The sequence below is a fragment of the Arachis duranensis genome, chromosome 6, assembly GCF_000817695.3.
Source record: "Arachis duranensis cultivar V14167 chromosome 6, aradu.V14167.gnm2.J7QH, whole genome shotgun sequence".
In the NCBI taxonomy this organism is placed as follows: Eukaryota; Viridiplantae; Streptophyta; class Magnoliopsida; order Fabales; family Fabaceae; genus Arachis; species Arachis duranensis.
Window position 1 is genome coordinate 110,233,338 of NC_029777.3, and position 12,994 is coordinate 110,246,331.

The following is a 12,994-nucleotide window of genomic DNA, read 5'->3' on the forward strand; positions in this document are numbered from 1 at the left end:
ACACTACCCAGAGATCCAGAGACCTTCATCTTCATCACCATTACAAACAAAATAGCCACAAACATTCATCTCAACAAACAAACATTCATCTCATCTCCATACATACATACATACATACAAGGTTTATTCCTATTTTTATTTCTATTTCTAACCACCTAATAATAAAATACATACATATATGTTTAATTTCTAATTTCTACTTAGTGTCATTACAATATATACTGTTAATAAAATCTAAAATTATCACTATCATTATCATTAAATAAAATTATAAAAAAAAACTTACATGATTTGGATCTCCAAGATAATTAACAATATGAAGCTCCGGTTGATTTACTTCCTTAGTTTTCCTTTTTTTTGGCATTTTTTTTTCCTCTTTCGCTGATCTGGTGGTGGTCCAACAATGGGGGTTGTGTGGGGTTGAGAGGAAGAAGAAAGGGAAAGTTGAGAGTGAAAGAGAGAGTGTTGGAGAGTGAAAGAGAGAGAGAGGGGTATAGGGGGATAAGGTCACGGGGTGCACCGCGGGAGCCACCTGCATGCGCGACATGTGGCAACGGGCCACCAATCGGTGCCACCGATTTCGGCACCTCCCTCTCCCACAAATCGGTGCCACCGTTTTCCTTCCCCCCAATCGGTGCCACCGATTTCTTCACATGCGCCGTCACAACTCCGTCAAACACCCCAAACCCCCATAACGCCGCACATCACCTACGCCATCCCCATATCAAAATTAAAAAACTCGTTTAAATCACTATTTTAGAATATTATTTTTTAACTTTATAGTTTGCATAATAGCAGTCTTTAACGTGGTCAGCACCAAAAGGATTTCGTATACTTTTAGTTGTCACTATGTGTGAACAAGTGGAAAGGTTTTATAGGTATGTGGTAAATGATGTTTTTGGTAAACAAAAAATAATTAAAAACTTTTGTTTTTTCTTTTTAAAAGTAAGGTATTATTAGATTTTACAAAAAATAAATAATTTATTTTTTAATAAATTTTTTAGAAAATACTATTAAAATAAAAATAAATTTAATAATAAAAAATTAATAATTAATAAAATCTAATAATTTGCGAACATTTTTACTAATTTTAACATTATTTATCAAGTATAAAATTCATACTTTATATTCATTATAGTAACTTTTTTTTTAATTATATCTTATCATTTTTTTGTTATCAATGGATGTGGATTTTATAATATATATAATTTATTAACTTTTAAAGTCTTGTTAATAAATATCTTAAAAATAGTTTTAGAGATATCATAAATAGAAAAAAAAAAGATATGAATAGAAAGCACAAACTATGGGTCGGGCTAGTATAAGGTCTGTGTATTTTTTTTTTGGGTATAAGCCTGTGAATATGTTAATGTACCGTGACTCTAACATCAAAAGAATTGGGCCATGGACAAAATAATGTAGGCCCATTTAGCCCAATACACGTAGAGCTCTCTCTCTCTCTCACTCTCTCTCTCTCTCTCTCTCTCTCTCACACACACACACATTTGGCGCGCGAATACACAGAAAATCAGAAACTATCCACATTCCACTCTCAGTTCACTACTCACTCAATCATGACTTTAGGTTTCTGAAACTTCCCATTTCTAACTCGATCACTCTTCTGCTTGTTTTCTCCGTTTCTTCTCTTCCATCACCGGCGAAGGTTACTCTCTCTCCCGGCGGCGAGCTGCTTCTTCTTCCGCTCTTCGTCTCCGGCGATCGCATCTTGCCTTCTTGTGGTACGTATAGATGAAAGAAATACGTGTCACTCATATGCTTTTTTTTCTAATCATGGTTAACTTTTATACATTGTTTAGGATATTTATTATTTTCGGATTTTCGTAGTGTAGTAATATTCAGGAAGAACCCTTGTCTTCTGCTTCCTGTGTTATGCAATATCACCTTTCTTTTTTCTCTCCTTTGTCTTTTAACTTTGTAAGATTCAGTTGTGCTTATTTTAAGTTGCGACTTACTTACTTGTCAGTATTTTTTTTTTAAATTTAATTTGATCAAACTCATTCATGAAAAAAAAAAAAATACTGATACATGTTTCAGAACTCAAATAATTGTTGTGTTGTGCTATGTTGTTTTCTGCAGTAACTTGAATAGTCCATTTTGTTGTTTGACAATTAAAATGGAACTGTCTGACCAATCTGTTAGTCAGCCAAGTCTGGAAATGGAAGATTTCACACATGAACCTGAATTTGAAGAACCTACCTGTAAAAAGTGTAACTCAACAATCTCTGATTGTTGGAATTTTTTTACCAAAATTGATGGAGAGGATGGAAAAGAAAGGGCTAGGTGTAATGCTTGTGGAAAGGAATTAAAAGTTGAGGATTGTTTAGATGGGACATCATTATTAATCCACCATATTGAACAATGTGATGAAATTGAGATTGAAGATGTTCGTCAACTGGTTAAGGATATGCAAGGGCAATCAAAGTATCCTGGGATATACCTATTGGTGTTACTTAAGAAGGCTGTTGCCGCTGTACTTCTGCATGATATGCCAATAAATGTGTTCGATGAAGAGGACTTTGTAGATTTGTTGGATACTATGAATCCAATTACAGTGCCCATCTCTAGTGACACTATTAGAGATGCTGTGTCGAAGATTCATACGATAGTACCCATCTCTAGTGACACTATTAGAGATGCTGTGTCGAAGATTCATACGAAAGAGAAGGAGAAGCTCAAACAAACACTAGCAACTATTCCTAGTAGGATTTGTCTAACTTCCTATTTATGGTCAACAGTTACTTTTACTTTTGAGGATTATATATTTGTGAGTGCACATTTTGTTGATTCAAACTGGAAGTTGAATTGTAAAATTCTTTGTCTTCGCTACATACCTTTTCCTTACCGTGGATATCAAATATCTTCAGAAATTCAAGAATGTTTGAGTGAGTGGGGAATAGAGAAAAGGATTTTTTCTCTCACTTGTGACAATAATCCAGACAATGATGGCATGCAAGAATATCTGAAGACTGATTTGTGTATGGAGAATTGGTTGTTATGTGATGGAGAGTATTTTAATGTGAGATGTTGTGCCCATATTTTGGATCTTATTGTGCAAGAAGGATTGGAAGCATGTCATGATGTATTGGACAAGATTAGGAAAAGTGTTGCATATGTGACGGAATCAGATAGTAGGAGGACAGAGTTTAAAAATTGCATTGCAACGCTTGGTGGTAAAGGCACCAAGCTTGAATTACGTCTAGATAATCCTGCTAGATCGAGTTTAACTTATTTGATGCTTGAATGTGCTCTCAAAAAACAGAGTGCATTTGTTAACTTTCAAGCGAAAGATCATGATTTTAAGTGCTGTCCTTCTGTTGAAGAATGGAAAAGAGCCGAAAGGATGTATAAATTCTTACTTCCCGTCTTTGACATTACGAAATTGTTTTCCGACACATCATATCCCACTTCCAACTTATACTTTTTACAAATTCACCAAATTCAACTGGCCCTGCAAGAAAGTTTAAATAGTGAAGATGAGGCGATAAGGAGTGTGGGAGAAAAAATGCTGATAGAATTTAAGACATACTGGGAGGAGTATAGTGTTGTGCTTGGACTTGCAGCAGTTCTTGATCCTCGGATTAAGCTTTCTTCTTTGGAGTTTCTCTTTTCAAAAGTTGATCCTTCTACAAGTCATGAGAAGACAGAGCATGTGAAAAGAAAGTTGTATAAGCTTTTTGAGGGATATACAAGTAACAACAACATTCCCTCTACTACTTCCAATGTGCAGAGTGCTACTACTCCAACTCGCTCCCATCCTGCACCATCAAGTTCAGCTGGATTAAATGAAATGAAGCAGAGAATGTTTGGTGTAAGTAAATTTATTCAATTTTATATATGATTTAACCTTATTTTTTTCTCTTATAAATTGACTCATGTTGTTTACTTGGTGACTGTTATGTATGGAAGGCGTTGAAACATCATGAACTTGCACTAAGAGTTGGAAAGAATCAACTTGATGTCTATCTGGATGAACCAAATTTGAACTTTGATTATTATGAGGATTTGGATGTATTGGAATGGTGGAAGTATACTCAGAAACGCTTTCCAGAATTATCAAAGATGGCTTGTGACTTGCTGAGTATTCCCATTACAAATGTGGCGTCTAAGTCTGAATTTAGTATTGGTGGTCGAGTTCTTAGAAGGTACTCAGAGGATGATGAAGCTTTCATGTGTGGTCGAACTTGGTTGCGTGGTTTTTACTGTAAAGGTAATTTCCTTCTGATATTCTGTTATCATATATCAATTTGTTTTTATTTATTTTCTATTTTGGTAATAGATGAAGATGAAGATCACTGTAATTGCGGTGAAGATGAAAATGAAGATGGGGATGATGATGATGGTCTTAATGGTTGAAGAGTTGGATCATCCATTTACACTTGCAATTTATTAGAGTCATGCTTTCTACTTAATTTCAGGTAGTCAAATTTAATTTTGATTATGAAGATACTTTTTTGTTTTAGCAAGAGTATTTTTGAGAAGAAATATTAGTATTTTTCTTTTTTTTTTCCTAGTAACAATCAATTATAGTTATATCTGAAGATTAAATTATCATTTTTATTTTCTAACAATATTTTGTTTATTTTAATTATGAAAGATGAAAAATAGTTCAATATCTATTAAATATTGAATTAGTCTAATAAAATTATTCAAAATATTTAGCAAAATTACCAACAAACTATCTATTTGAAGTAGGTTTAGCGAGTAAATTTTTTTTTTAGTATCTTAATTTGTATTTTTTATTCTTAGTTTACACTTTTTTAGAATATTAGCTTTTCAACTCAATAGCTTGCATAATAGAGATAATAATAGCGGTTTTTAATATGGTCAGCGCCAAAAGGATTTCGTATACTTTTAGCATTTTTCTATTGAGTCTATTCGTATGAACATGTGGAAATGTTTTATAGGTAGCCAAACTACTTCAGCAATAGCACACTAATATCCACGTGTTGGGTTGAATTATCCTTTCCCAATTCGGATTAATGTAGCCGCCAATTAATAAATCTCAGTATGTATTATATAATTAGGAAAATTTTAAGAGATAATATTTTTAGTGAAAAAGAATAAAGTTAATTAATATTTGTTTTAATGTAAGGAAAAAATACTAAGTTTTTGTTTAAATATTTATGCATGCTAGATGGTCATGAATCAATGCTTTATTACTCACTTTAGTGGGATTTATCATCTTTCTTCGATACATTTGTAGTAGTATTTCATTTTATAAATGTACTAACCCTTAAATATAGTTAGTAATAACATATTTACAAATTTCACAAGACTCTTAATTACATGGGGAAAATAATTTAAACCGTTTGGTAGTCATATTTTTCTTATTCAAACTTTCATGAAAGAATTGTTAGTTAAAAAGAATTAATAGGTAAAAATAGAGTTCAAATACTACTATGCTATGCAGGATAAACATAAAGACCCTAAAACTATCGATCTTACGATCATTTCTATATTTTTAATATAGAACACATGAATGATGAGTTATAAACGATTTTTAAGTAAATTTTGTACCAAATAATACGTGCACATATGTAAATTTTATACATAATATATACACCATAATACCAATTAAATCTACAAAAAAAAAAGATAAATCTCAAATTGCAAATGGATTTTATATACCTAATAATAATTTTAAAGGAAAAAAAAAAACTCATGTTGGCATTAAACAAGCTATTATAATAATTTAGTTCTTTTAATACTCGTTATTATTATTAATGAAACTTTTCAGATAGACTCTGAAAAAAGTAAAGATTTGGAGCTATATAGATCCAAATATATAGCTGTAGCAGCCTCTAATTACTCCTTACATTGACAATAATCTTAGACGTATGATTTGTTAGACTTTTATAATTTAGATTTAAGATAGTGTATGTTTGCTTGACGTAAATTGCATGGTGTGTGGTATAATCTTAACTCAATGGTCCTTTTCAACTTTGTTTTTAACTTCTCTTCATTGTCAACTAGACTCAACCTAACTCGTTAGAAAAAAACAAACAATATATCATATTCAAATGTTTCAATTTTAAATTAATTAAATTATATTGAAGATCTCTAGAATGGTAGAGAAGCATCACATAAATAATTGTCATGTGCATGATCTCTATATAAGTATGGTCCAAGTCAATGAATTTAAAAACCCTTCATTTCATCTCTCTTTGTTATTATATTATCCTTCAAAAATAATAGTGACTTTTCACTCAAAATAATCTTCTTCTTTTTGGGAAATTAACACCACAATGGGGAACCTCTTTTGCAAAGGGTAAGTGAAATTATGGAATAATTATGATGATCAACATTTTTTTATTATTATTATTACCACACATACATATATTTTCTTAATATTTTGTGACATTGAATTATTATTGAATATTTTTCAGGAAGAATTATTCAAGGTGGAAGAGGAGGCCAATGATGAGTTTCATTCATAACCAAGCTTCTCCAACTCACATAGGAATAAGAACGGTGGAAGCTGAAAATGTTTGCAACTTTTCAACTCATTCGGATCTATGTATCTCCATAGCAACTTGGAATATGAATGGCCAGGTGCAGATAACAATTCTAATTTAAACAAGTAAGGTTTTTCGTTTGAAAAAAAAAAAACTTTAATTATATTGTTGATTGCTAGTAGTTTAATTTGAATTGAATATAATAAGGGTCATATATTACTATATGATCGGTTTTAGAAAATTTTCAAACGAGAAACCAAATATATATGTTATGAACTTCGTTTGTTGATTTTTTCATGTATGTTTTAATTTAATTAAATTGTGAATATTATTAGGTTTCGTTTGAAGAGCTGGCAGATATGGTTGGTAGCAACCGAGAATTTGAACTTTTAGCAGTTGGATTGCAAGAAGCTCCAAAAGAAAGAAAAGTTGCAACACTCCTCAAAGAAGCTCTACATGAAAATTATTTGAACTATAACTCACTAGACACACATAAGTCATTATTGTTAGATGATAACTCAAGATACCTAAAATGATCATTAAAATATTGGCACATACTATATATAACAATTTAGTCAAAATAAAAAATTATTTAATAATTGTCAATTATATATAATTTTTTATATAAGACGTCTTAATGTCAATAGTTATCTTATTATTTTTAGACTTATTATGTTACATCATCAACATTTTCTTAGCCATTCTTAGCCAAGATTGAGTTATTAATATAACAATGAAACCAATTAATTATCCTAATGACAAAGTCAAAGAAATTATGATATTAAGTTTCACCAACTGAAAACAAGAAGTCAAGAAGCTAAGGTAGTGAACGACCCCCCATTTAAGAAAATTGTGTTTAACTAAAAATTATTGACCACCTATTATTATTATTTGGTAGATTTTTTTGTTTAAAGTACAAAAGCCTTAACTTTTGGTTCGGCTTTAAGATTGAGGGAGATAGAACTTAGAAGTGTGGCGCAATAAGTTGTGAAAGTTTATCCAATTGTAATGTGTTGTCAACTTCTGATGAGTGATGATGCACCTTACCTATGTTCATACCTTATGCCATGCACCATGTTTTATATATAGTATAGAAGAATTTATATCTATATCTATATCTAGAGTTAAGTGCACTTTGATTTTTGAGATTCACGAATTATACTGATTTAGTTCTTGACTTTTTAATTATTATAATTTGGTTCTTTAGATTAAAAAAATATACTAATATAGTTACTAAAAATACTGTTAGTGAGATAACTCAAGTCTTATCATGTTGAACATATTAAAACGATATTTTACACGTTTTGACGCTAAAAGAGCTCAATATTAAAAGGGTTTGAACAATATTAAAAGGGAAGGGTATAACGTTTTAGTATTGTTCAACCCTTAAATAATATCATTTACTGCCTTCTTTAACCCTAAAATGCATACCACGTCGTTTTAATATGTCTAGTGTGACAAGGCTTAAACTACACTACTAACGGTGTTAAATTCTGGCAACAAAAGATATACGAAGAACTATATTGATGCACTTTTTTAAATTCGAAAAATCAAATTGTAATAATTGAAAAGTCAAAAACTAAATTAGTGCAACTTATCAATTTCAAAAACCAAAATAAAGATTAACTCTCTATATCTATCTCTTAATAAGTGTCATGTCACAAAATGCAACTGCTGGAACTTCACTTAAAAAGAAAAGTATATAAAATCTTGCACCTCGATCGTTACATGAATTTACAAGCACAACAATTGTTATTTACAGTATTATTCTGTCATCATCAAAATTAGGACCATCTTTGATTTTCTTTTGTTTGTATACTAACTAATAATTAATGTTCTTCTCTTTTCCATAATTTTTTTCTTTAAATTAAATGAAGCATGATAGGCAAAGTAATAATGGGATCTTTGCAGCTCTACCTATTTGGGCCATCAAATGCAAAAAGATCTTCCATTACAGGTACAATATTCTGACCCTTATGCAATAATGATTATATGTTTGAAAGAGAATGATGATATATATTGATCAAGGGAAAGAAAATAAATATACTAAAGGGTAACTTTTTTTTAAGAAAGTAATTACTAGAATGATAAAAATTTATTTTTTTAGCATTTTTTATTAGTGTTATTTTTTTTCAAAATCATACTACTAATAAATGTAATAGTTTTTACTATATACAGAATTGAAGATGGACAAACAGTCAATTGGGGGATTTGGAGGAATAATTGGAAGAAAGAAAGGAGCTGTTGCAATCCGAATTAACTACAAAGGCATTAGAATTGTTTTCATCTCTTGCCATCTCTCTGGTAAATATATATTTAAGGGATATATAATTCATAATTAAAATTATTTTAAATTGTTAGAGATATAATTATTTATATATCTTTTTTCTTCAATTTAAGTTTTTTGAAAAAGTAATTTTACTATATGATATTAGAATTTTTATGATCCGAAAGTCTAGAGTGCAATATTTATTGATCTCTAAAAAAAGAAAATTTAGCATAAGACAAATTATTAAAAGAGAAAAAAATTTATAAAAAAAATACAAACAAACTCAAAAGAAACTTTTATTCAAAAAAATATGTTAAAAATATTATTTATTCATGTGTTTTTTTTATCAACTTAAATTTTTAGAAGAAATAACATCATGACAAAAATATTAGAAAATAAAATTTATACTATAAAAAAGATAATCACCAAAAAAAATACTATAAAAAAGATAATGTATGAATTTGGTACTATAATATAAAAAGAATGAGTATACAAAACTTAAATAATGATATAATTAAGCTTTTAAGTTGTGATTTTAGACAACATCATATATTAATTTCTAATTATAAACTTTTCTTGAAAATATCTTCAAAGATATATTGGATTATTACATACTAATGTGTTAATTATTTAAAATTTGCATAAGCTCATGCAAGCAAGGTAGAGGAAAGAAATTGTGAATGTAGGCACATATCACACTCTCTATTCTCTAAGAATTGGAATCCATATTCAAGACCATCACATATTACTATTTGGTTGGGAGATTTAAACTACAGGCTTCAAGGCATTGATACTTATCCAGCCAGAAATCTTATCAACAATGACCTTCATCAGGTATTGAATTATATATAATCCTCATTTAATTTTTTTTTAAATATAAACTATATCCTTAAAAATATAGAACTTGTAATTAATACATTTTTTTGCATAACTAAATAATGCATACATAGATATGCACCATATAGTACACAACAAAATTGCTACCATGAATTAAAATAAAATAAAATAATTAGTCCGTTTTAATTATTTTTTATTTCAGAGGCTGCATGGAAAAGATCAGCTTTTACAAGAAGCTGGGCGTGGACAAATATTCAATGGCTTCTGTGAGGGAACATTGACATTTAAGCCTACTTATAAATACAACAAAGGAAGTAGCAACTATGATACAAGTTACAAGGTCATCTCATTATTAATCTTATTCTAGTATAATTAAATTCCATCACAACATTATTATGACATCTACTAATAGAGTTAATTAGCTAGCTAGATTTTTTTATGATCATATGTTTATTATTCTTATTAAAAAAATATAAATAAACCTTTAAATTTTTTAATTTAAAAATATATAAATTTTTAATTTATTGAAAGAATAAATTACCATTTGTATTTATAAAAGATATAGACGCCGACAAATAAAATGACAATTGTAACTACGGAAGATGGTTTTCGTGTGCCAAAAGTACGGACATTGGTTATACAATTAGTCTGTTAGGTACTTTTGGCCCACATAAGCCATTTTCTATGATTACAATTATCGTTTTATTCTTATATGGGTACATTTGTCAGTTTCTGTATCTTTTATGGGTACAAATAATAATTTATTCTTTATTAAAAATATAAAAGCGTTATGTAAATTTAAATGTTAATTTCACATTTTAAAAAATAATGAATATTTTTATATTAATTAATCAAAAAAAAATTTTAAGATAAAAAATTAAGAACTTATTTATCATTTATTCTTATTATTGGTTATTAAGAACGAACAACCGGTTTATTTATTACATTATAGTCAAACAACGTGTGTATTTAATTACTTAATTAAAGCTTTGTGTTAGTGTGTGGTTTTAGCTTATTATTATTGACATTCATCGTAATTAATTATGAGATAATTAATGTGATTAAAGCAGGTTCGAGTGCCAGCATGGACCGATCGCATATTATTCAAAATAGAAGATGAAAGTGACATTGAAGCAACTTTACATTCTTATGAATCCATGGATGAAATTAATGGTTCTGATCATAAACCTGTAAAGGCACATCTCTGCTTAAGATTAATTCGTCAACGTCGTCTTCCACCAATAATTGAAAACTCTAATTCTATTATCAATAGTAATAATAATAATAATAATATTAATCAACTTTCTAGTTAGCAAGTGCTTCGCTTGAAACGTCGTATTCTAATAATGTAATGTCGTAATTTTTCCTTTCTTCATTATTATTTCAGATTCTTTTATATAATCTCTCATTTGTCAATAATTTTGTATTAATTAATTAATGTACTAGAGATAGAAACATTTGGAAATTAAATTTTTCATCAGTAATCAGTTGATATTTTTGTTCATCAATATTTATTTTATTATAACAATAATAATAATAATAATTTAATCCCTTAAATGTTAAGAGTAAAAATTAACTAACAAATAAAGTAGTAATTGGTAAAAATTAAGGGATTAAAATTTTATGTATATGGATAATTGTTAGAAATATAAAAATTGGACCATCCAATTTTTTGGTACACAAATCAGACTCCAAAATTTATAAAAAATTTTAAACATAGTACATTCATAATTTTAAAAATCACCCAAAATTATAATGTTAAAATATATCACATATTTTATTTTCATATGTAAATTTTTTAGCCCAAATTAAGAGTTAATTATTATTTACTCAAATGTAAAATAATAAAAAATATATTAGATAGTCACCTAATTTTTTTAAAAGTAAAAGACAAAAAATGTGAAACGTGAATTTTTGTTAGTTATTATTGGTAGTATAGTAGATTCCTAGGCAAGTACGATGGAAGCTAATAAAGTCATTTAATTTGGTCGGTTTATTAACTATTGACTTTGTATTTTGTCTTTGGGGATTTTATGATTGGTTGGTTATTTCCCTTTGGATTTGTTCCAACTTAAGCCACCATTGTTGAAGTTGACTTAATTATTTGCCGACTATTTGAATTTATTTGTTTTTGTCATTTCTTTTGGATTTTTCAAATACCAATTGATGATTCATTAATTCACTCTTTCTCGTATATATATCTTATTAAGACATTAATTTAAAAAAGTAACGATGATATTATTTTTGAAAATATATTTTAAGAGTATTAATGAAATAAAATATTTTATTAAAATTATTGGAAAGTTGAGTTTTTAATAATTTTTAATTATTTTCAAATATCTAGCTAAATGCTTAATCAAGTTAACAATTCTTTTGGTATGATGATTGACAAGTATACTAAAGGTTTAACATTATTTTTTTCAAAAAATTTATAATATATTTCATGATAAAAAAAAAACTATAGCAGATATTTTACAATATTCATTAGCAAAATTCTGATTTTTTTTTTTACGCGTTTTCAATTTTTTAAACAAAAAGTTAGAAATTCCTGGCCAGCAGTATTAGAGCCCAATACCATTATTTTAATTGATGAGATGCATTTCTTTCACATTGTTTTAATGACACATTCTATGCAAAAATAATAATAAATATAATAAAAGTTGAAAAGCATTTTAACAATTATATTATATCAATATATCGTAAAATAATACTTTAACTCTAATCTAATCTAAACTAATGTTTTCAATACAAAAATATTTAGTAACCAAAATAAATTAATAAAAAATAATTAAAATTTATTTTATTTAGTATTTATTAATTATTATAATAATTAATAAATATTAAATAATAATTAATATATTAAATAAAATAAATTATTATTATTTTTTTGTCTCTTTAATATTACGATTCTCAATAATGCATGTGCGATTATTTTTATCGATTGGTTTTAAAATTAATTTAAAATTATTATGGAATCTTCATTTGCCTTAGCCGTCCAACTAAAGAATCTCCCTTCTTTTTTAACTTTAATATGTTAATTATACATTGTCCTTTAATTAAACGTTAGTTTTATTTATTTCTTTATATATGTGATTATATGATTAAAATTTCTTTTTATACTTTCTTTATACACCATGCATTATATATGTTACAACAAATTATTGGGAAGTTTAGACATATTAATCATATTTACTTATATAATCAATACACGATAATTGTAAATACTTAATTATTTAAAATGTCAATTCTAGCACTCTAATCACACAGGATGAATATTAATCTTTTTAATTATTTTTATATTAAAAAAATTACATAAAGCCTCAAACACATACTTGTGCTGGATTATAAGCTTTTGGCTCTTCATGCTTTTGAAGCTTTACTCTTTTTTTCTTCTGATCTTTTGACAAATGAA

General features: G+C 27.9%; 1 protein-coding gene across 1 annotated transcript; it reads left to right on the forward strand.

The window, feature by feature from the left end:
• Nucleotides 1-6,208: 6,208 nt before the first annotated feature.
• On the forward strand, nt 6,209-10,895 carry LOC107495941 (type IV inositol polyphosphate 5-phosphatase 11). Its single transcript, XM_016117143.3, has 8 exons — nt 6,209-6,289; nt 6,408-6,573; nt 6,812-6,972; nt 8,354-8,433; nt 8,655-8,780; nt 9,392-9,579; nt 9,785-9,922; nt 10,653-10,895. Exons 1-8 carry the CDS (start codon nt 6,267-6,269, stop codon nt 10,893-10,895), a joined length of 1,125 nt encoding a protein of 374 aa, XP_015972629.1. The 5' UTR covers nt 6,209-6,266.
• The last annotated feature ends 2,099 nt before the right edge of the window (nt 10,896-12,994 follow it).

What these genes read in the sequence shown, in the direction of transcription:
- LOC107495941 (XM_016117143.3), top strand. Translation starts at nt 6,267, where the DNA reads ATGGGGAACCTCTTTTGCAAAGG. An exon ending in GGGAACCTCTTTTGCAAAGG is followed by an intron (nt 6,290 to 6,407) that starts GTAAGTGAAATT and finishes AATATTTTTCAG; the next exon opens with GAAGAATTATTCAAGGTGGA. An exon ending in AAAAAGATCTTCCATTACAG is followed by an intron (nt 8,434 to 8,654) that starts GTACAATATTCT and finishes TACTATATACAG; the next exon opens with AATTGAAGATGGACAAACAG.